Source organism: Numenius arquata, chromosome 7 (assembly GCF_964106895.1).
Source record: "Numenius arquata chromosome 7, bNumArq3.hap1.1, whole genome shotgun sequence".
Taxonomy (NCBI): Eukaryota; Metazoa; Chordata; class Aves; order Charadriiformes; family Scolopacidae; genus Numenius; species Numenius arquata.
Genome location: NC_133582.1, coordinates 32869093 through 32893646, shown reverse-complemented (window position 1 = coordinate 32893646; position 24554 = coordinate 32869093). Strand labels below are relative to the sequence as shown.

At 50.7% G+C, this 24554-nt stretch overlaps 1 protein-coding gene across 1 annotated transcript; it reads left to right on the top strand.

The window, feature by feature from the left end:
- The first annotated feature begins 11679 nt into the window (after positions 1-11679).
- On the top strand, positions 11680-23424 carry CHGB (chromogranin B). Its single transcript, XM_074150533.1, has 5 exons — positions 11680-11743; positions 15719-15762; positions 17075-17168; positions 20070-21847; positions 23011-23424. The coding sequence occupies exons 1-5, from the start codon at positions 11695-11697 to the stop codon at positions 23092-23094; spliced, it is 2049 nt and encodes a 682-aa protein (XP_074006634.1). The 5' UTR covers positions 11680-11694; the 3' UTR covers positions 23095-23424.
- The last annotated feature ends 1130 nt before the right edge of the window (positions 23425-24554 follow it).

Below are 24554 nucleotides of genomic sequence, written 5' to 3'. Positions count from 1 at the left end.
TCTGGGTCTGGGGGGGGGGACCTGTGGGTGCATGGGCTGGGGGCCAAAAAAGTCAGGACACAGCTGGAGGTGACCATGGGATAACTGTCTACTTGTTCTCAAAGAGACATGGGATGAGAGACCCATGGCTCTCTTCTTCCATGGGATGGCTGGATGTATAGAGCACTTGCTTTGTTTTGTATTTTGGGTTGGCTTTTTTTGTGCTCTGACACTTCAGTAAGGAAAGGCCGGTCTTAGTTTTGAGACACTGGTGCTGGAAGCAGAAAGAGGTGTCCACGAGGTGAGCACCACGTAGAGTGAAGTGTGTGTGTAGGCAATTCCCATCTCTGGGTTTTTTTGTCTCCCTGAGTGTTAATGCTGGTTGCCTGGTGGTCAGGAATAAACCTGTTGCGTGTGAATTACTGAGAAAACAATAATAAATCTTCTGGGGTGAGGAGACACAGACTGTGGCTAGAAGCTATTTTGAAGGCTGAGGGAGTCTTTCAGTGGCTCAGGCTCAAAAGGGGATGGTGTGCTGAAGAAGGGTCAGCCCGGTTTCTGGGTCCCTTCCTCCACTTCCTGCTGCCGTGAGGTGCCTGTGCGGCACTGGCACTGGAAAAAGGAGGTGCCGTCAGCGCCCAGCCGGCCACGAGGAGAAAGAGATGAAGCCGATGAAGCGCAGATGCTTCTTGTTCAGCGTTTGAGTGCAGCAGGCACCCTTGGCGGCCACGTCCTCCAAGCAAGGGACGAGGCTGCTCATGTTATTAGGCTGAACCAGCTGCTTACAGAATCACAGTCTTCATGGTTGGAAGGGACCTTTGAGATCATCGAGTCCAACCATACACCAAAAAAAAACCCAAACCCAAAACCAAACAAAAAACCCCACAAAACAAAACACCCAACCCAACAATCTTGGGCACTAGAGCATGCCCTGAAGTGCCACGTCTACACGTTCCTTAAATACCTCCAGGGATGGGGACTCCACCACCTCCCTGGGCAGGCTGTTCCAGTGCCTGACCACCCTCTCAGGAAAGTCATTCTTCCTAATATCTAATCTAAACCTCCCCTGCCACAACTTCAGACCATTTCCTCTGCTCCTGTCATGATTCCCTTGGGAGAAGAGGCCAACACCCACCTCTCTACACCCTCCTTTCAGGTAGCTGTAGAGGGCAATGAGGTCTCCCCTCAGCCTCCTCTTCTCCAAACTACAGAGGCACCATCACTTCCCTACTCCTGCTGGCCACGCTGTTCCTGATACAGGCCAGGATGCTGGTGGCCTTCTTGGCCACCTGGGCACACTGCTGGCTCATGTTCAGCCGGCTGTCCACCAACACCCCCAGGTCCTTTTCTGCTGGGCAGCTCTCCAGCCACTCCTCCCTGAGCTTGTAGCGTTGCCTGGGGTTGTTGTGACCAAAATGCAGAACCCGGCACTTGGCCTTATTAAACCTCATCCCATTGGCCTTGGCCCATTGATCCAACCTGTCCAGCTCCCTCTGTAAAGCCTTCCGACCCTCAAGCAGATCAACACTCCCACCTAGTTTGGTGTCATCTGCAAACTTACTGAGGGTGCACTCAATCCCCTCATCCAGATCATCAATAAAGATATTAAACAAGACCGGCCCCAAGACTGAGCCGAGGGACACCACTGGTGACAGGCTGTCAACAAGATTTCACCCCATTTCACCCCATGGGATTTCACCCCATGCGAGGCCTTGGAGAGGGTGGCAGGTCCTGGTAGGAGTCTGCTGTGTGGCTGCTGTGTTGGGGCTAGGGGTGAAGGAGGCGCTGATGCCCTTAGCGAGGAGGGACTGGCTGTTTTGGGCCAGCAATATCCATCAGGCTGCAGCTAAGAGCAGAGGTCCTGTGTGCCACAGTAGTCCCAGGCCATCCCCAAAGCTGCTTAGCCTGGGTGGGACAATCACCCAAACGCTCTGGTGGGTGCTGCTAACTTTGAATGGAGGTGTCCTCTTAGTTTTGTTCCCAGTGTAAGTTTGCCACACTTGACCCCTGGGGCAGCCATGCGACATGGGTCTGCATGGGGAAGGTGGTGTGTGGGAAGCATCTCTTCCCAAAGCCAGGACGTGACACTTTGCAGGCTATCTACACCCTGTGTGAGAGCTGGCGAAGCCACCTGCAATGGCTTGCTCTTCCCCATGTCCAGGGTAGCAGAGGTCTCTTCCAGGGTCACTTCTTCTGCTGTTCCCACCTGCGTCACCTCTCTGCCCCCAGGGTTACAACTGGATGCCAGACCTTTCATCAGGGCTTGCACCAGCACATACCTTGTTTTCCTCCCAGAGTGTTTAAAATGCTTTCTGCTCAGCCTTTAAAACGTCACGTGGAGTGGCTGGACTGAGTCACCCCCGACCGTCTCCTGTCTGAGGGTGGCCAGCGCTGGCTGCCAGCAGAAAGGCTGAAGAAACCTTGTGGTATTGCTGGAGGCTGAGATGCAGGGCCAAGCCTAAGGGGGCAGTAATGGCCACTGGTTGGAAATCCAGAGCGATTGTGAGAAGGAGAACGCCTTACACCTGCTTTTTTAAGAGACAGGCCTGAGGACTGGGTAGTGCCCAACACAAATGGCCGTGAAGGTGCTAAGGACTCCAGGGAGAGCTGCAACCACCCCTGTCCCATAGCAGCCTGGCTCCCGGCTGGTCAGGGCCACCTTTGCAAGGTCTGGCAAGGGAAGCAGTGGTGGGTTCCCACATTAGTATCCCTGGATAACAGGTCGTGGTTCTTGGCATCTGCTGGAATCCACCTTGTGAGGACATTTAATCTTGAAAGAGCTTTTTTCTCTATTCCTTGGCAGGCTCTGTGCTGGCTCTACGTCCCTGGCCCGGGGCCTGCAGCACATCACAAGGGTTTTTGGCTGGAAAGCTGCAGAGGCAGGCGGATGTGATGGGATTTTGAACGTCAGCAAAGATACCCATTGCTGTCTGCCTGCTCCTGCCCGCAGGCTGCCAGGTGCCAGTTGCAGTGAACCTCAGCCGCTTGCTGCAAGTGCTGCTCCTTGAAAATTGGTGCTTCTCCAAGAAGTGCGACGGGAACCCAGTATCCGCTCTCTGCCAGCCACGAAGTCATAACCCCCTCATCGCAACCACCTAGATGGACGGGATGGCAAGCGAGTGCCGGGCAGTGTGGAGGTGAGCTTCTGCCAGACCCTGCTCCTCTCCCTGACTAGGGAGACATCTTTGGAGAAGGGACAGAGCAGTGGCCCTGGTGTGGGGCCATGGGATCCACATGCAGCATCCACTCTTGGTATAGAGGTATATCTTGGTATATCCTTGGTATGCTGGTGCCACCCAGCTTGTTTCTGCAGTGGAGACAAAGCCAGGAGGTTTGTGACCATCTGGGTTTGAAGGACCTAAACTAATGCTACTGGCAGATGGCCAGAGAGGAGAGACTCGCATTAATGCCTCCCCGAGGGAAAGACAAGTCAGTCGGCTCCTGTCCATCCTGCCAGCTGGTCACTCAGCACTGGTCCTGTCAGCACTAGCACAGCTCCAGACTGCACCGTGCCCAACCAAAACAGTTGGGACAAGAGGGAGGGAGGTTGGAATGGGCACTGGACCAGGCTGGGATGCAGGAGAAAGCTGGAATCCCTGAGGAGAAAGGGGAGACATTCAAAGTCATTGTATTCATGTGTCGTTAATTCTGCCTCTTGCAGAATAGCTCTTCTACCCTGGAAAGTTTCTGGTTACCCTTGAGAGGGTGGTTTCTTGGTTATGGCAGGGATGGAGGGAAGGTTTAGGTTGCATTTGAAAGCCTTTGCTTTTTGGGGATTCAAACTCTGGGCACTCCTCCTGCAAGGAGAAGTGGTTACTGCCACTTGGTTTGCAGTGCCACTCTCTGTTGGGCTTTTTCCTGCTGATGGTTCCCCCTCCCAGCTCCTCATTCCTACTGACTTTATGTATTATGGTGGCTGCTTTCCCAGAGCCGGCGCGGATCGCCCTCTTGGCTGGCCTGCTGCAGTGGCAGGGCACGTGTTTGCCAAAACATCAGGTCGGTGCTGAAATGTGGTTCCTCTGCTTCCTCTGCCTTGCTGTCAGGGTGAGTTATCTGAGGTCCCTGGAGTCGTGATGGGGGAGATGAGACTGGAAAAAACTCAGGAGCAGAAGGACGGTGGTGTCCAGTGAACAGGGGGTTGTGTGTGAGCAAGGAAACCTCCCTGATAGACCCTACCTTGTCTGTATGGCATTTTGCAGAGGAATTATAACTATCATTTGCCTCTGGAAAATTGTCCCTGCATCACAAATATAGGTAGTTGCTGTCTTACCCAGGAGGGAATGCCTGAAAACTCACGCTTCTACAGCAAAGCCTAAAATGACAGGCCAGGGATGTGCTCCCTGGTCCCGGTTCTCAGCTGGTATCATTTGAATGTAGTCTCTGAATTCAATGGAACTAGACAAATTTACACTGACGGAGTATCTGCCAGGTATTTTCAGTTCCCAAGACTGCCTTTAAACTTAAGCCTCTTAAGCCTCTTTTATAAGCACACAGCATTTCACACAGAGAGCCTAAAAGTCTTAAAATCAAGGTATGCAAAAGAAGAAAGGAGGGAAGAGATCATAGCAAAAACTCCTCTAGCATTTTGCAGGTTTTGCTCACTCTTTCATAGGGGCTTTTTGCAGCTGGGTTTCTGGTTTTAGTGGCATTGGCGACTGAAAAGAGTTGATTGAAAATTTCTTTGGCGATTCCTTTTGCTGTGGGAGTACCGGTGTCACGAAATAGATCTCTCAGCACTGTGTTTTTAGTCTGCAATTATGTGCAAGGGCATAATGGGAATATTTTTTTTTAGTACATAGGTCATTCAGCAATAAAAAGTTTCCTTTGAAATCGTTACGGTCTGTTGCAGAAATCTATGTATTTTTATCTTACAAAATTGAAATTTGCCATGAAATTTCCATGACACGATCAACCATAGAACAATATTGTTCTTACCAAACAGAACCCTTGCTGAGAGTCAAAGGGCTATAAATATTTAAAGAAATGAATTACTAAGTAAGCCAGACTAGTGCCCCAGTCTGTAAATATTAAATGGAACATACACGGTTGACAAAATGCAGGCAGAAACACTGAATGGGGCTGTTTCATTGCCTAAATGAGATTATTTGAAAGGCAACTGTAAAAGTCATTTTTGCTTAATGACAAGTAGCACTCAAAATATGATGGCTTAAGTCAGCATTTTGCTTGCTGAAAGAAACTTCTATCCTGTTTTACAGTCTACTGCACAAGCCCCAAACTTCTTCACCGGTGAGGTTACCAGTGTGGTTAATTGCATACCTAAAAAATATGTGGGCAGGGGTTGTTTTGTGGATTTTTGGGGGCGAAGAGGGGCGGGGGGGGGTCTGGGTGTGCAGCTCCCCCCTGCCCAGGCAGGAGGCTGAGATGCCCCACAGCTCTCGGGCTGCTCTCTGGGCATCAGCTGCCTAGAAACTCTCGTCCTGCGGCGATGCTGAGCACCTGAAAGCTGGGACAGGGAGAGAGACAGCTTTCAGGGGCTGCTCATCATCCAGGACTTGTGAGGAGGGTGTTGGGGTGCTGTTACTTCCCCCCCTTGCAGAGGAGGAGGCATCTGGGGCTGCGGAGGTTGCTCCTGTTGTCAGCAAGGCAATTTCATTACAGCTGAAGCTCAGAGAGGATTTAGTCATAGCCAAACTCATAAAGCCATGAGTAACCATATAAGGGCTCCCATGGATCAAAAGCTGCATTTTAGCTTAGCGATGGGTTCCTGTGGAGTGGCAGATTTTGACTGGAACTCCAGCACATCCTTTTCTGACAGCAAATCAGGAATTTATACCAAGGCGAGAAGCGGCAGCACGGGTAATACGAAGAGACTTGTGACTAAAAACCCCAGTGATGCTATGGTCTTAGGCAAATTCCAAATTTCTCTGGTAGGAAGGCAGGAAACGTGCATGTTGTTTCACATCGATGTCATCTTTCCCACAGATGCCATAGCAGCGTAAATGCAAGAGCTAAGTTGCATTTCCTGCCTGCAGCGGGCATGGCCGGTGAGTTGCTGCCAGGGAAGGACCTAGGAGGTGGCACTGTCTTTCGGCGGTAATCACACTGGCAGTGCAGTATGGAAAAATTGTCCTTTGTTCCATAGGCCCCAAAGTCTGCTTTTTATTTATGTATTTATTTTTGTATTGCAGCATAACCTAGTTTTCTCCCACCTGAGCTGACAAACCCTGCGAGAGGAATGACTGGGGAGGGAGATGGGTATGTGTGAGCGGTGTATGTGAAGATGCTCGTGTGGAAAGCCTGGGATGTTGGGGAAATGCTTGTGTTTAGACTTGATCTTCCCATTCTCAGGCTTGGGTTTGGCTTGGGTTTTTTTTGGTTTTTGGAGTTTTTGTTTTTGTTTCATTCTGGTAATATCTTTTCAGCTTCTGTAGCCTTTGAGCATATCCAGAGGCCCTGAAGATCTAAATCAGTTGGCACAGGGCTTTTTTCAGAAGACCATAGCGGTGTCTTTGCATATATTTTTAATACCCCTTAACGATTATGATATGTCTTATAGGCATATTTTCAGCTTGGCCATATAACATTTGACTTTATTTCTGTGGTATAGATGTATCACTGAAGAGCTGGAGATAGAAGGATCCTGCATGGAAGAGAAGAGGGTTACAAGTGAGCAAAATCTTCCTTTTTTCTTTTTTTAAAGGTGACCAAGAAAGACAATTCAAGAAGAGTTGACCTGAACTTTAAAGGTTCTCTTGGTTTTGGAGCAGAAGTATCCTGTAGATTCTTTGGATTTTCTTTGAAGCAAGTCTTTGAGACTAAAGATCAGTCGGTTTCTAGCAGTTGTTTCTGTACTGCCTAAGAGCATGTGGCACAAACAAAACCCCGCTGTTTGAGGTCCTATAGAAATAGAGAAAGTTAAAGAAAAAAGGTAGTTGCCTGGGCTACAGAAATTCCACATCTGCACCAGACAGAGTCTCTTCGCAGCTCCTCTGTCCCTCAACTGGAGCTCTGTTCGTGGGTGGTTCATTGGTACCACATGCTAAGGCCACGGGCGTGTTTAACTTTCAGGGGAAAAAGGTTACAAGAATATTTCAGTGCAGGCAAAAAATGTGCATTTCAGATTTAAATTGGAAGCTGGTTATTGTGTAAATGCAGAATTAGGTGGTTTTATATCTCAGTGCACTCAGGTGATTTGCAGCCCACAGACTCGAGGTGTAATGGTTTTAAACTGAAAGAGGGGAGATTTAGATTAGATATTACGAAGAAATTCTTTGCTATGAGGGTGGTGAGAGCCTGGCCCAGGTTGCCCAGAGAAGCTGTGGCTGCCCCATCCCTGGAGGGGTTCATGGCCAGGTTGGAGGGGGCTTTGATCAACCTGGTCTGGTGGGAGGTGTCCCTGCCCAGGGCAGGGGGTTGGAATGAGATGATCTTTAAGGTCCCTTCCAACCCAAACCATTCTATGACTCGGTTCTGCTCCAAGGGTGCATTTTTTTCATCGCTGTTAAGTTTTGGCTGACAGGCTACACCAAAATGCACGGACTGAACACCCCTTACAAGTAACAGACCATACCAGCCTGATCCACACAAGCACAACCTGCTGCAGGGTGTGCTTACAAGTGTTTTGCCGTATCTAATAGCAGTATCATTTCATCTCCCATGGATTCAGCTCAAGCAGACGCTGTTCCTGATACCTCTGTCCCTGTTGTTTGTCAGATCCTCCCGGAGCTCGACAAGGAAGCTCCATTCATCAGCATCACTGCGGGTGCCTGGAACCGGGTAAATAGTCTTTGCTCAATAAGGAGCAGGAGGAGGTTTAAGTGTGGTCCTGGCTGCCACCTCTCATGGAGGCTTTGGCTGGAGGCACAGACAGATTTTGGGGTGTATACAAGCATATGCACCCCTGAAGCCTTGTCCCTTCTGCTCTGCCCAGCCCCCTGTCTGGATGCGGGGTGCGGGGCAGATGAGATCCAGCTGAGCACTGGCCTCTTCCCTCTCCAGTGGATGTGCCTGAGGGATCTGACCTCCTCTGAAGCCTGTCAGCGTGCGAACAGAGAGATGAGCCAGGCACCTGATCCTGCCTTGCTGTAGAGCTGCTGAGGTGATAATGGAGTTCTTAGGGCACAGTTCAACTACGTGTTGCACCGGCTCTAAGCCACCGTAACAGCTGGTATTAGTGAGCTATGGGTAAATATATATACGATAATCACAGAATCACAGAATCACATGGGGTTGGAAGGGACCTCTGGAGATCATCTAGTCCAAACCCCTGCCAAAGCAGGTCCACCCAGAGCAGGTTGCACAGGAACATGTCCAGGTGGGTTTGGAATGTCTCCAGAGAAGGAGACTCCACCACCTCCCTGCACAGCCCATTCCAGGGCTCTGCCACCCTCACAGCAAAGAAGTTCCTCCTCATGTTTAGGTGGAACTTCTTATATGCAAGTTTGTGCCCATTTCCTCTTGTCCTGTCCCTGGGCACCACTGAAAAAAGACCGGCCCCGTCCTCTTGACACCCTCCCTTTAAGTATTAAGGCATTGATCGGATCCCCCCTCAGTCTTCTCTTCTCCAGACTAAAAAGACCCAAGTCCCTCAGCCTCTCCTCATAAGAGAGATGCTCCAGGCCCCTCATCATCTTTGTAGCCCTCTGCATCTGTGCAACTCCTTTACTCATTCTGTTGCAACCAGCATATGCATAGACCTCTGAAAGGACTTTTGCTGCTGCTAGTGAAGCTAGATAGATAATGTCCCTTGAGGGGCTGGCTTTTCAGGTTTGATTGGTGTTTTTCTCCAGATCCATCCCTTTAGCACCTTCTGAATGAAAGAGATGAGTTTGCTCGTGAAATAGGCTGCAGGATTTTCATTCCATGAAAACTAATTGGCATCCAAGAATGAAGATAATCCCACTAGCACATCTAATTAGAGGACAGCAATCCTCATATTCCCTGAACAGCCTCCTCTCAATTTAGAAGGAGCTCAGGCACAGAAACTCGCTTGTCATCCTTTGAAGTTCTAGCTTCTAGGATGAGCCAAGCGTGTGTTTTTTTAAAAGCACTTGTATTTGAGAGAATCCAGCAGGATAAATACTGTTTATTCATAGAGCGATAGGCTGTCACAACATTATGAGGCATGTACATCACTGCGATGGAAGTTCTGACACATCTGAGAAGGGAGGCTGAGGTGTGTCGCTTGTAGCTGATGGAGCGAAGTATGTCACCGCCTGCTGTGATCCTGGCTTAATGGCGTCCCAGCTCTCTCCTAACCCGAGGGGAGGCTCACGCCAGCTGATACCTGCCTGTAAAAGTCCATGTGAAGCGACATTGTTTTGAAAATACGGGTTGACTTAAATTAACTGCGGGCGAGGTACTTGGATTCTCTCTCTCTGGTTTTCCAGCACTGGCAGAAAACCTGTGGGATCGTCTTTTGAAACCCTACCCTTGGGTGCTGGAGATGGAATTAGATATCTGCCATTCCAATTTAGTCGCTGCTTCTGTCATGAAGGTCTTGGGTGACCTCCTGCAGAACTTGCAAATCTCTGTAACTTCGGTTCTCATCAAAGCTGGAGGCATTAACATCTGCTCCCACGTAGTCCCTGATTTAACCGATGGCGAAACGTGCCTCAGCAGCGCTTTAACGTCTTCCCTTATCAACAGCAAATACAGGACTTCTTGATTCTTTGCGATCAGCTCACACAATGCTGAGGGGAGAGGGCATTTCAGAGAAATCCTACGAGTCAAATAGAAATAAACCCACCGGCCAAGCCTCTGCGATTGCTGCTGCGGTGCAAGGGGTGGGTGAGGAGCCGCGTAGGGCAGGGGTGCGGGACTGCATAATCTCAGCTCTCTCTTCTGCAGCAAGAGGGCTTCTCCAGTGGTGGTTGTACCGACTGTCAACAGGCCTTGTGCGATACTGGTGCTTAGCACCGATACCTCAGAGATGATACTAAAAGAGCTGGCTATTTTCATTCAGCATCTTTGTATCGCTTGCCCCTGTTGACTGCCGTCTCCAACCTAAGCGTAGCCAAGCAAACGCTGGAGTAGAGCAGCCACACAAAGACAACCAGAGAGTGCCTTGGAAGCAGAGAACGCTTAAATGGCAAATATTTCACCTAAAATTCTTTCTCATGGGCAGCTGAGGAGGTTGAGGCCAAGCTAAATCCTCACACAGATGGAGGAGGACATGGGGGCCTTTGGAGCCAGTGAAATTCTTCATAGTCTTCTGAATTGGGCTCTTGACTTCCCACAGTCGAGGCTGGTGATTTCCAAAGAAGCATCTGCCTGTGGAGACGGGGGCTCGTCCAGGCAGTACGGGAATGGCGTGCAGGAGGGGGGGCCTGAGGGAGCAGAGATGCTGCCGTGTTGATTTGCCTGTCATGGTGGCCAGGGTTCTGTCATTCTGCAGCAACTGTCATCGGAGTGCAAAGTGAGGGAAGCGTCTGGCTTTGCCTCCTGCTGAAGGTTGTCTTCTGAAACGAGCTTCGAAGGAGGCTGAAGTTCCCGGCTTCCTTTATGCCCAGATGAAGCTGCACGTGAGTTTCACTGGAGTGTTGTGTCCTTGTGTCCTGTTCTATATGTTTAAGGGATATATGGCTCTATCAGCCCGGCATTGTTAATAGACAGAACAATAATAGGGATAGCTGCCATGGGGATGTACCAGATCCGTTGTCCTCCAGAAACACTCACAATTAAAGGGCCACCTGTTTAGCACTAAGGGGAAAAAAAAAATCAACTGAAAAAATACACATAGTTTGGAGACGGCCCTCTAAGAGTTATTGAAAGGAAAACCAAAACAAGTCCTGGTTTTACAATGTCTTTGCCTGGCTCTGAAGGGAGCTGCGGGGGGTGTTCAGACTCGCTCTGCTGGGAGCTTGTTGTAGCTTCTCATTTGTGCTTTCCAGTCCATCAAGGACTAATGGGGACAGTGGGGGCTGTTTTAAGAAAATTATGTAAAACTTGCTGTCTGTAGGTTTGCTCTGGCTCCCCAGAGCATCATCACAGTAAATAGGAGGTTTGCCTGTGGAGACGGATGCTAAGAGCAGTGATTTCCCCGGTAAAACTCTTGAGGAACACTGTGCGTCGTTCACTCACCAGATGACATAAGCATGGGGATCCCTTTCCAGTTGTTCTCCGGTTCTGGGTTTGCTGGGCAATGGCGTGAGTGGAAGGGAGAGGAACCTCGCAGGAGGAAAAGGCTGCAGCGGCACCTGGAAAGGCTTCGGTTGGAAATGGACGCAGAAACACAGTGGTGATTCCTGGTGGAAGCTGTTCCAGGGGGATGGATTACAGCACCTCCTCCTCTGGCGGTGGGAAAGACCGAAGGATGATACCGCATCCTCCCGGCTGGAGGCAGGGAAACCCCGCTTTCCCCCTTTTCTGGGGGATGAGGAATATTAGGCGGGGGGGGGGGGGGGGGGGGGAGAAGGGGGGAGGGCGCGGAGGAAGAGATGGGGTGGTTGCCAAGGAAAGGAAAATGAGCTCGGCTTTCCCAGCCTGGGAGAAACTTCCCCCGCGGGGGCCGGGATGGGAGGGCAGGGGAGCGGGGGGCGGCGGGAGGGGGGGCACAGGGGATGCTGCGGGCGGCGGCGCTGCGGGGGAGAGGACCGGGGTGGGGGGGAGTTGGCGGTGGCGGCGCCGCCCCCGGGGGCTCGGAGTGACGCAGGCTCCCGGCGGGGCCCCCCCGCCCGTCTCCTCCGCCCCCGTTCCCCCCTTTAAATAGCCGCCGAGCCGCCGAGCCAGCCCAGCCCAGCCGAGGAGCGGAGCATGGGGCCGCGGGCGCTGCTCGCCCTCCTGGGGGCCGCCGCCCTGGCAGGTGAGGAGGGGCCACGGCGCGGACCCCCCCGGGGGAGGAAGGGGAGGGGGGCGGCCGGTGACACCCCGCCGAGCCCTTGCGGCGAGCCCCCAGTCCGGCGGAGCCCTTGCCCAGAGGAAGCGGCGAGTGAAAAGCCCCACCGGGCGAGGCGTGCTTTCGGGGGGGGGGGGGAATGGAGGGATCTCGCCTGCGAGGAGCGGTGGGGTGACGCCATCGGTGTGTGTATGACGTCATGCCCGGCCCGCCCTGCGTCACCCTCGGGTCGCCGGGGGGGGGGGGGGGGGCTGGACCCTCCCGCTGTGCGGGGGCCGGGAGGCTGCTTTTAATGTATTTTTCTCCCCCCGTCTCCCCCCAAGTGCAGTTTCTCGCCCCAAGGACTTGTCGGGGCCGGTCCGTTGGAGCGGGGCTGCCGGGTCCCTGGGGGCGGGGAGGGGGGGCGGGAAGTCTCAGGTCTGCACCTTGAATTAACTGAAAATTTTTTGGCATGCGGCATTAAATATCGGAACCGCAGCGTGGAATAAAGCTTAAACACAATAGGGTGAGGCGACGGCCGGGCTTTATAGCCTTTTCTGCGTCCAGCATCGCCTCTGGAGAGAATGAGTGTCATTTTGGGTTGAGCAGCTCGGCGTTAGGCGAGTTGGAGGTCTTGGCATGGAAACGCTGCTGGGACTCGTACAGAAACTCTGCCGGGAAGTTGATGACCTTCAGGTGCCTTTATTGTAATCAAAGGGGAGGGTGGGAGACAGGGGGAGAGACCCCAACCCGGAGGAGCTCACTAGACTTATTCTGCAGACCCCATGGGGATTTCTTATTTTTTCCTATTTCTGCTAGCAAACAGGTCGGGTTGCTCTTTACGTCCTTTTTGGCTGTCTTGCTTTCAAATGTCAGCCAGAATCAATGAACTAAGGAGTTTGTTTGGGGCTAGAAGTCAGCGAAAGATTAACTTCAAGAACTTTCTCGTTCTCTGAACACTTCTGCAAATCAATATGCCAAAGTTTCCATGATTCTTCCCCGGGAAGGGTTTTTGCTGACATTTTGATGAGCGATGGCACTGCACTGAGTCATTGGCATTAATGAAACAAAGCCACCTGGGGATTTCATCAGGGACCTACCGAAAGATCTGTCCCAATCTTGGAGATGCGAGCAAAAACTGCCTGAATTTGTCCTGCATTTCTCATCTTTTTTTTTTTTGGGGGGGGGGTGTGATCTTTAGGAGCTCTCAGCACTTCAGCAAAATCATATAATCTGATGGTAACTGCCTGGGCAGATTGGGTTCAGGAGAGGAAAGCAGAGCCAGGGCTTTGCTTCACTCTGTGGGTCCATGCTCCAGTTGTTGGGCAGGGGCAGGGGAAGGGTTTCCATCTCGGTGTGTGCTCTGACGGTGTTTCCGCTGTGAAACGCTGCCCTTGCACCGTCTGCTGAGTTCCTGCAAGCCCGGGAGGGTGGGTGATGGCTTCACCCCTCCTGAGCACATGTGGAGAGGAAGGCAGAGGTGATGGCAAGCCATCTGCAGCTGGCAGGTGGCCCCGAGGGAGCTCTTGCCAGCTGGCAGGGGCTAGCACTGCCAGCACCAGTGTAAAGTGGGGCATGCTGGCTCCCCATGGGCTTCCTCTCTCAGCTCTGGCAGAGCAGCTGCCTCAATATTATTATTTCAGCCTCTGGGATGGATTGGACACTCATTTTGTTCCTCTGGGCAGGTTAATAGGACGTGTGTCCAATACCATTTGCTTCTTCTGACATCTCTATGGTAGCCTAATGCTTCCTCTCTGTCTGTGCGTGTCAGCTTTCATCATTAACCACTTGCTTAATGGTTATTAATCTACTGTGAATCTCCTGGAGAGATGGGAGCATTGGAATGGCAGGGCAAAGGCAGGGAGTACAACCTGACTTCATATTCCCACAGCGCTCGGGAGGCAGCCCGAGCATCTCTAGTAGCAGCAGACGTTCAGAAGTTTGTCTGTTCTGTGCTTTGTCACATCGACGGGGTGTAACTGGCGGGAGATGCGCTGTGACAGCATCACTAAAAAGGACAAAATCGGATGTCTGCTCTTGTGTGTGCCGTGGTTCCTCGTGGGCTGGAGGACCAGGGGAGCCTCGTCAAGGAGAGGCAATGAAGTGGATCATCCCCATGTGGAAGTGGTGCCTGTGGGCAACTCGTGCCGTGAGAGCAGCGTCTCCAACCCCCGTGGGACTGGGAGAATGCCCTTTTAGTGGATAGCGCTGTTTTTAGTAGAAGAGGTGTTGCTGCCTGTCTCCTGCCCCTGCGTGTACGCACATCCCTACCCCCCGTGCTTGGCTGGAGGGCGCAGGCAGGGCAGCGTGGCCGCTGTTTGCGTGCTAGGTTAGTAAATAAAGTCACCTAAAGCCTGCCTCAGTCAGCGTTGAACGCGAAAGCTGGGGGAGAGGGGTGGCTCTGTATAGCAGCATCTCCCCCCGACGCCAGCTGGCGTTCTGGGGAAATGGGGGGGTAGGGATGCTGCGCTATTTTAGGGGAATCCCTTCTGTGCTCTCCTGGTGTGGGTTCCCTTCCCCGGTGGCAGTGGTACAGGCGGAGAAGAGATGGGGGCTGGAGGGAGGAGCACGTTCCTACATATGCGTTTGGGGGAGCAAAACTAGAGGACAGTAGAAATATCAAGAGCGTTATTATTATTTTGTGTTCAGTTATTACACCCAGGGTCAGTGCTCAAGGGAACACAGAGGAGAAGAAGAAGGATTTTGCTGCTTTCAGCGGTGCAGGGCTGCACGTTCCTCTCTGCTTTGCAGGGAACCTCCCTGGGGCAGCGTTAGCTTTCCTGATGCCATAAAGGCAAACTGACCCCCCCTCACCCCGCCTTGCTGTCCACAACCTGCCTTGTGCTCACCAGGTAGAGCAGGTCTCCCCGTGTCCCAAGCCAGCCGTAGTGCCGAGAGGGTGATGGAGGTATTCCAGACTATGCTGGCATGTGTAAGAACTTCAGGACTGCACCCCGAGCTGTAGGTCTGTGTGCTGGGACTGCAGACCGTGCCTGCCTCTGTGATCCGTGGCACAATAAACCTTTGCTTCTGCGTGCCCCTGTGCGGTGGGGAGCCTGGCCGAGCTTCAGTTCTGCAGATCCCAAGGTGGCTGAGACTCGACAGGGTTTATGGATAACGCACAGCAGCCGGGCTCGTTACCCGGCCAGAGACAAACTGCCGCAGTGATGGTGAAATAAAGCCGTGTGGAGGGTTCGTTTGCAACAGCTTATTTCGAAGAGCAAATACCTTGGACCAGGTACGGTAGAACTGGTGCAAGGAGGTGTTCATCACCTCACGTGTCCTTAAGAAAAAGAGACAGAGAGATGTGCAGAGAGATGCACTGGGTTGTGCCACTTCCTTCCAGAGTAGTTTTTTTCCAGTGGGATTTGATTAGGTTTTTTTGCTTATTTCCAGGGGTGATAACGGACCACTCAGTGAAAAGAAGTTTTCCCATCCCTTCTGGGTCTATCCTTCTGCCCAGTAGCTGCCTCATGTCTGAGCGAGACAGGATTTCTCCGGTAGCATTGGGACAAGCTGTTGCTTTAAAGCCTTGCAGAAAGGTTTCCTACTGGGGAGGGGCTGGGGGGACACCCGGAGCCCCTTGCAGAAGCTGAAAGGTTCTTGGGATGCAAACAGGCCTTGCTTGTTTGGTGGTTAAAAACCAGGAAACAAGTACAACTGCGTGAAGACCTGACTTGCAGTAAAGCTCCGGTCTTGGAATTGAAGTGTTGCTTTCTGTTTTTTGGTGTATATTCTTTTTGTGCTAGAAACGTCAACGTGCCTGTTCTCTCGTGCTGGGCTGCGACTTTGCCTTGCTTTTCCATCCTGAATAAGACAAGATGTATTGTAAAATGTGTCTGGTTTACCGACCTGCCGACCCAAAGCTCGAGCCGTCTCATGACACTGATTTGACTGAGGACTCCTGTCAGTGATGCTCGTTGCTAGGATTAACGAGTCTGGAATAATTTGTTTTCCTTCTAGGTGTCAGTGCAGTTCCAGTGGAAAAAGACGATATTGAAGAAATGGTGAGTAGCTGTCTGTCAGAGGAGATTTCAGAACATATCAGTCGCGTGCTCTCCATGTTTTGTCTTTAAACTCTCAGGGTAATGCCTTTTTTCCTGAGGCAAAAACCTCTTAAGAGACGGTTGGTCACCTGGAACCGAGTCCCGTTGGTGTCAGAGTGACCTGCCTGCACTTTGGTGCCTTGGATGAAGACGGAAGGTGGCTCCCCGTGTCAGCATGGGACTTTGGGAGCCCTACGTTTTCCAGCTGGCTGAAAAAAACATCTGAAATATTATTTGCTAGTACATGTTGTTGGAGTGTAAAAAGTGAGATGGCAAATTTGAAGGAAGATGAAACATCTGCAGTAACTGTGTCATGGACTTCCTAATGTGGTCCCAACACCTCCTGCTTTGGAAAGAGATTCTTAACCTGTTTGATTAAATAAACGCCATTAGCTGCTCTCAGAAAGCTGTAACCTGACATCGGGCCCTCTCCACGGGCTGGGAGTGTGATCATTTAGATTAGTAAACACTTGGTAATAACTAAAAACAGTTAGAAAAAACAGTTAAAAAATGGCCACATAAATGTTTTATTGTCCCCTCCCGTCCAGCCACCCGGATTGTCAGCCTGAGGCTCCTGTAGCCCGAACGATCCGAGTGCTCACCCGCAGCCAGTACCTTCAACACTCGAGAATCATTTGGCGTGAATTTGGGCAGAGGAGCTGCTTTGGTGGGGGTTGGGGTTAGAGGAGGTGGCGCGACTTCCCAAAATCAGTTTCCTCGGCTTCCAGGAGACCACCCAGTTGAACGTTAAGCACTCGAAGAGGCAGGGCTGGGGGCTCACATACACGAGGAGCATCTCACTTACAGAGGGTATAAAGGGTGATATTATTGGTGATCCAGGCAACGCTTCTGGTAACACCTTTGCGGCAGCATCATTCGGGCAGATCCTACAGGATGGGCCTCATCTTTTAAACATGCGGTGGTTATTTATTATTTTTTTTTTTGTAGGGCGCTCTTCCCACATGTTTGACGCTCTCTGGTACGGAATAGGGTATTTAATATTTAAAAATGTACAAAAAGGAGCCTGTCACCTATGCAAACAAAAGGGGAGGTAAAAAGAGGTAATGACTGTCCTCTTCTCACTGGCATGGGATTGAGGAGCAGCACTTGTTGCCCAAACGCACAGGAAGTTGTGGTAGAGCTGGGGATTACTCAAAACTCATAAATTTTGGCCTGAACTCTAAACCTAAACTAGCCTTCCTCAGTAAGTGGGTCAGAAATAGGATCTCCATTTTTGCCATGAGAATTTTCTTTCCTATTTTGTTTCTCCTAGGTAACACGGTGCATAGTGGAAGTGCTGTCCAACGCGCTCTCTAAGCCAAACGCACCCCCGATTAATCCTGAGTGCAAAGAAATCCTGAAGAAGAGTAAGTACCACATTATCTGAACTGGTGAAAGGAATTCCGTAGATGGATTCTCTCTGGTGTTGGAGCTGGTGAACCGTTATTTCAGCCCGTGTGAATCCGGTGCCTCCAAACTTCAGTGTCAAAATTCCAGTTTCCTTCTGTTTAGTCTGACGGGCTCAAAGAGCCTGACCTCGTGACTCTCAGGGGTGCTTGGCTGACAGGTGTCGGGCTTGGCTTAAGCCACTTGGAGAATCTGAGAGAAGGTCTTTAGGTAGCCTGAGGGGCCCACAAACCTGACTGGGTTTGGCATCCCAGAGGGCAGGAACCGGCTTCAAGCAGCCACCACTTCAATCAGCCAGTCTCCTGCGTCTGGTGGCAGCTGAGTCCATGCCCAGCTTGGAAGAAGGAATCTTTGGCTCAGCCCAGAAGCAGTGAAGTTTGTGGGACTGACTGGGGAGGTCTGGAGACGTGTGCTGAGAGCTGCCTGCGGGAGCGCTCGTTCTGGGTGAGCTCCTTCCCGCGCATCCCAGCGCTTCGCTGCCTGGATGCCAAGGTGTCAGCCCCTTCCGAGGTGTCAGCCTGTTCCCTTGCTCCGTCGCTGCCTGTGGCAACGGCTGGTTACACCGGACACCGCGCCAAACTGCAGAAAGAACATCTGGCTTTTCTGCCCAGTTATATTTCTTTGATTACAGAACAATAACCAACTTGATCTCTTTCTATGACCATGTGACCCGCTTTCTCGATGCGGGGAAGGCTGTGGACGTTGTCTACCTGGGATTTGGTAAGGCCTTTGGCACCGTCCCCCACAGCGTTCTCCTGGAGAAGCTGGCAAATCATGGCATAGACAAGTGTACTCTTCACTGGGTAAAAAACTGGCTGGATGGCCGTGCCCAGAGAGTTGTAATTAATGGGGTGAAATCCAGTTGGCGGCCGGTCACCAGTGGTGTCCCTCAGGGCTCAGTCTTGGGGCCAGTCTTGTTTAATATCTTTATTGATGATCTGGGATTGAGTGCACCCCTCAGTAAGTTTGCGGATGACACCAAGTTAGGTGGGAGTGTTGATCTGCTTGAGGGTCGGAAGGCTCTACAGAGGGACCTGGACAGGTTGGATCAATGGGCCAAGGCCAATGGGATGAGGTTTAATAAGGCCAAGTGCCGGGTCCTGCATTTCGGTCACAACAACCCCAGGCAACGCTACAAGCTCAGGGAGGAGTGGCTGGAAAGCTGCCCAGCAGAAAAGGACCTGGGGGTGTTGGTGGACAGCCGGCTGAACATGAGCCAGCAGTGTGCCCAGGTGGCCGAGAAGGCCAACGGCATCCTGGCCTGTATCAGGAACAGCGTGGCCAGCAGGAGCAGGGCAGTGATGGTGCCTCTGTCCTGGGCACTGGTGAGGCCTCACCTCGAGTGCTGTGTTCAGTTCTGGGCCCCTCACTCCAGGAAGGACATTGAGCTGCTGGAGCGTGTCCAGAGGAGAGCCACCAAGCTGGTGAGGGGTCTGGAGAACAAGTCATATGAGGAGAGGCTGAGGGAACTGGGCATGTTTAGTTTGGAGAAGAGGAGGCTGAGGGGAGACCTCATTGCCCTCTACAGCTCCCTGAAAGGAGGTTGTAGAGAGGTGGGTCCTCTCTACAAGGTCCAAGGTCCCTTGGCCTCTTCTCCCAAGGGAATAATGACAGAAGCAGAGGAAATGGTCTGAAGTTGTGGCAGGGGAGGTTTAGATTTGATATTAGGAAGAGTTACTTCACTGAGAATTACTTTACTTTTTTTTTTTTTTTTTTTTTTGTGGTTGAACTCAATGATCTCAAAGGTCCCTTCCAACCATGAAGATTCTGTGATTCTGTAATAAATAGGCTCTTGAACTTACCTGCCAGTAAGAAAGAATAATGAAACCCACTCGTCTCCTGCTTGTTTATAGGGGGAACAATGCATGGCCCTAATACAGTCATCAGAAGAGGGTGGGTTTGGGGCTTGGGGAATACGTAGAAATTTTGGAAATACATTTCTAGGAGATGCTGAATGCCATCAGGCATCGAGCTTTGTTTATGACATTGTTAGTTTCAGGAAAAAAACCACCTGTATATTTGCCATGTTTTGGAAAATGAAAAAACACTTACTGGAAGGAGAGGGTAAGGACCATGTTTTTGCCGTTAGACGGATCTCCTCCAAGAATATCAGATAATGAGAAGCTTTTCAGAAATAATGAGCTATTTTAAAATCTGTGTGGCTATTGTCTGAATGCTTTTAGGATTTGTGATCTGTTTCTGATGTTGGTCAGACACAAGTTGAAGCAGAAATATCTTCATAGAAATACACCATTATCATTGTGGTCAGAGTCTGACTTCCATTTAGCATTTTGGAAGTAGTGGAAGGAGCATGATTTCATTATACATAAAAATTGCAAAGTAACATATTTCTCCCTCTTTCCTCCTCCTGTTTCCTCCTCCTCTTTCCTCCTCCTGTTTCCTCCTCCTCTTTCCTCCTTTGCTAAAAGCCCCAGATATTTTTGAGTCACTTGAAAGAAATAGTTGCCCTTTTTGTGAGTAAGCACACCTGAGGGATAAGGCCTGACATTCAAAGAACTGAACACAACTCCAGATCCCGTTGACTTTTAATGGGAATGAGAGTTAATTTAATTCAATACCAAAAAATGCGATCACAAACAAAGAAGAAAGCCAAAGAGGAAAATTTATTCTGGAAATTTCAGTGGAACTTTTTAAATGCCTAATTAAATGAAAATTGGGTAATGCTTTTCCAGGCAAACGTGAAATATTAGAAAATGACTGGCTTTAAAAGTAGAATTAAAAAAAATAATTAAGTCTGTCCAAATCTTCTTGCTACTTTGGGAAGCCAATTATCTGGTGAAACTGAAGTAACCCTTCAGGGAGAGTTGGATCCCTTCATTTTGCTGCTCTTGTTATTGCAGGTGGGAGAAACGAGAGAGAGAGAAGCGAGAACAACCAGCTTGAAGCGAGGCATTTGAAAGACCCGGCAGAGGTTGAAAACCATCATGCCGGGAGCATGGAGAAGGAACAAAGTCAGGCAGAAGAGGAATCTAAAAAGTACATAAAAGGAAGTGACGAGGAGAAGCTCGCTCACCAGGAAGGTAAAAGCAAGGAAGAGGAGGAGGATGGACACCACTCACCTCTTCAAGAAGAGAGACTGCAGACAGAAGAAAGGAAACACTACCAGGAAATCCGAGGAGAGGAGGAGAAGAGCTACCAGAGTGAAGAAGAAAGCAAAGAGAGCAGGCATCACGACGAAGAGGCAGAGCATGCTCTTCTCAACAAGAAGTCTGACTCTGGAGGCACAAGCACAGAGGAGTTCCCTGATGGGAACGATCAGCGCCCAACGGGTCACTGGCATCTGGAGGAGGGGGTGCAGAGCCCTTACAAAAGAATTCATGAAGGTGAAGAGGGAGAGGCAGAGGAAGAAAGAAGTGAAAAATACCACCATGAGTCTGAGGAACGTGATTTCTCCCGTCAGCAAGAGCATGAAGAATCTGATGAGAGTGAAGAAACAGCAGAAGAAAAGCAACCCTACAGACCCAAAGGTTATCATGGGATGCACAGAATGGGTGACTCCTCTGAAGAGAAGAGGAGCCGTGGTGGGGAGAAAGAGGAACTGGCTGAGGAATCGAACACAGAGGAGGCTCGTCTCTGGGACAAAAGGAACGACCATCAGAAACATCATGAGGAGTCCAAGCAGCAGCATGAGGAGAAGAGTGGTTATCGTGGGAGCCATGGGTCTGAAGAGGTGGAGGAGAAGAGGCGTGCAGACCAGGGAAATGAGGAGTACAGAGAAAGGTGGCAGCAGAGCAAAGAGAGCAGCGAAGAGGAAAACAAGAGGCATCACCACAGTGAAGAAAGTAATGAGAAATGGCGTGAGGAGAGGAGACACCATGATGGCTCACGTGAGGCAAGGAGGCACCATTCCAAGGGAAGGACATACCTCGGAGAGGAAAGCGAGGAAGAGCTGGACAGCTATCTCAGCGGTGGCAGCAAGGACAAGCAGCATCGTGCTGGAGGGAGATACCGCTTGTGGGATGATGATGAAGGGTCACAGAACGCATACGCTCGAGAGCGCAAAGGGCAGGCCAGAAGACACTACAGCACCGAGGAGAGTGTAGAGCAGCAGCACTACCCTGGGAACAGCGAGGAGGAGGAGGAGGAAGTAGAAAAGAAGCATCGCAGCAGTGATCAGGTGGAAAATGAAGAGGAGAATATGGAGGAGGGAAGATACGCGGAGAGGGAAGAGTATAGAAGCCGTCTCCCTGCAGAGAGTGAGAAGAGAACCAGGGCGTCCTACAGCCCCTTCTACCCACTGCTGTGGTGGAAAAGCCGGCACTTGGAGAAGAGGGACAGTGCAGGGGAGCAGCTTCTGGAGGGCAAAGAGGAAGGCAGCCCTCCCCTGAACAAGAAGAGTCTTTTCCCTGAATATCATGACTACGACTGGTGGGAGAAAAAGCAAATCCTAAGTGCTCTGAGCCACGGACGCACCGAGAAGAGGAATCTTGGCAAAACGAACAGGTACGATATGAAAAGGCAGTACAACAAGATGGACCAGCTCGCACAGCTTCTGAATTACAGGAAGAAATCGGCTGAATTCCCGGAGCTGTACAATTCCGGAGAAGACGTGAAAAAACGTCACATCATCAGGAGCGACAGGGGAAGCCTGCGGCAGAGACCTCTGACGGAAGAGGAGGTACGTGTGCAGGCCTTTCTCTGAACATTTCTAAGTCCATTCCCAATGGACTTAGAAACTGGGAAACTCTGCATGGAAAAACGCAAACAAGATAGTCGCGTTGAGGGCCAGATCTTCAGCAACTTAAAAATCTGCTTTCTTGGAATGAATTCAGTGGAGCTGCCCCAGGGCAGGGTTTGTAGAATAAAGGCAATGTGCCTCCTCGTTAGCTTTTGTCCGCTGCAAGACAGGAAGAGAAAGGAGATTTTTCCTCCTGTGGGCTCTAACTCCCCCTCTGGGGTCTGGCAGACGAATAAAACAAAGCTGCCTGTTGCAGCTGGAGCAGAGGGGTAATTAGCCAGCACCACCGGGTCTCTCGGGCTGTTTGAAGTGTACAGCTGAGAGGTCTGCTGGGCTTTCAGAGTGAAAATCAGCTACACCTTGACTTGGCTTCCTGGTTGTGATTGCGGAGCAGGACCTGGCTTGTGCTTGTAACCCCGATTCCTCCCTGTAGTTCCCATGTACGTGAGTCCTTTCCTCGTTGGACTTCCTGTTCTGCTTTGGTGTCCAGGAAAACTGGGTCTACACCCATCAGCTGTGTGTTCCTCCTGCCCGTCACTGTATCTGGTGCACTGGGCTGGGAGCAGTGGAGGTTTAATACTCATTTATAGAGAGGTTAAATGGCGTTAGCAAGTCATCGTTGTAAACAAGAATGGCTGCACAATTTTTTTGCCCCCTAACATCTGGTAAGGTGGAGGTGTTCCTCTTGTTGCACACTGTGCTTGCTGTGTCAGGAGCCTGAAGCACTGTGACCGTGAGGTTGTAGCCTCCGAAGGGACCATCACCTGGGCAGGAGGGACTGGGGGTGGTGGTGGCTGCGAGATGGCAGGAGATCACTACTAGACCATGGCGCTTTAAAGCGAAGAAGATGAAGCTGTAATTGGGGCCAGCGCTCAGAATGAGGATTTTGATACTTTCCCCAGCCCTAATTTGGTTTAAAAGCAGGAAATTGCACAAATTTCCCAAGAGTGTGCTGCGCTGCTGTTAGCGCCAGCAATCTGCCCGGGGAGCAGTAAGGGGCAGGAGGTGTCTGCCTCCGAAATGGTCTTTTGTCTCTCATTTTCATGGAACGAAACATTTGCCAACGTTACTTGATGTGTAAAACACTCTTTATGTTTTCGCAGGAAAAAGAACTGGAGAACCTGGCTGCCATGGATCTGGAGCTGCAGAAGATAGCTGAGAAGTTTAATGACAACAGGAGAGGCTGAAGATGATGACCTGCGTTGGCGTTTCAGGGTCGGGTGTAGCTGTACCCACAATACCTGCATTTTGTGGTAAATTCACTGCCACTGGATTGTTGTTTGCCCTAAAACCAGGAAATACTACTTACTGTCCACTATAGTGTAGTGATTTATACAGCTGAAAACGTCTTTAATTTGCTATTATGCTATTGAGATTCTGAATAGCATGAATTTTAGTATTATAACCTTTCATGCAAGGCAGATATTTTTAATATGCTTGTGAAAATACTTGTGTTAGTGTTCTTCAGAAATATATTTGTCTGAGTTTGAAATAATAAAAACCATTGATCTTGGACCAAACTTTCTCCTTGCTTGTTTGCCTGATGGGGTTAGTTCAAGGCAAGCTCTATCCGATGGAGAGATCAGGTACAAAACGTTGACTTGCGGTTCAGTGATATTTCTTAAAAGTTACAAGGAGCCTCTCTGTGCCTTTTATTTGCCAGTTAGCGAGAGCAGGAGAGGTAGGAAGGAATGCTAATTAATTTCATCAAATCACAGAATGGTTTGGGTTAGAAGGGACCTTAAAGATCATCTCATTCCAACCCCCTGCCCTGGGCAGGGACACCTCCCACCAGACCAGGTTGCTCAAAGTCCCCTCCAACCTGGCCTTGAACCCCTCCAGGGATGGGGCAGCCACAGCTTCTCTGGGCAACCTGGGCCAGGCTCTCACCACCCTCACAGCAAAGAAGTTCTTCCCCACATCTCAGCTCAATCTCCCCTCTTTCAGTGTCAAACCCTTCTCCCTGATCTTATGGCTTCCCCTCCCTGATCCACAGTCCCTCCCCAGCTTTCCTGGAGCCCCTTTAGGGACTGGAAGGGGCTCGAAGGTCTCCCTGGAGCCTTCTCTTCTCCAGGCTGAACCCCCCCCAACTCTCTCAGCCTGTCCTCCCAGCAGAGGGGCTCCAGCCCTCCCAGCATCTTTGTGTCCCTCTACTGAACTATATATCTAGGATTCAGTTTAAGTTAACTTACCCAAACGTGGGTTTTTTTCACAGACTTTCTGCTGTGGCAGTGTCTTCAGGTACCTGTATCACACCGCGCGGGGGAGAGAGGGGCCACACAGAGCATTCTGCTCAGCCACCTTATCAGTAAACGTGCAGTAGCTGAAACAGCTTAACCCGGTTCATCCACCTGCTCGTTAAAACACAGACGTGTGTCCCAATCACCTGCAAGGCACTAGGAGATAGGCAGTGACCTGCAGATCCCTGAATTGTGTGTGCCTGTGCCTGGGGAGCCGGGTGAGACCGCTCAAATGGCTCAGCTTCTTTGGTCAAAGTACACAAAGGTTGCATCCTGGCGCAACGCAGCTGGCAGAATGGTGACTTCAGTAGGACCATGGTTTCACCAGACTTTTTTCCAGCACCAGGAAGGAGTTAGAAATCACGAATTTTGTGATGGCTAAGACTAGAGGGTTGGTTTTTTTGTTT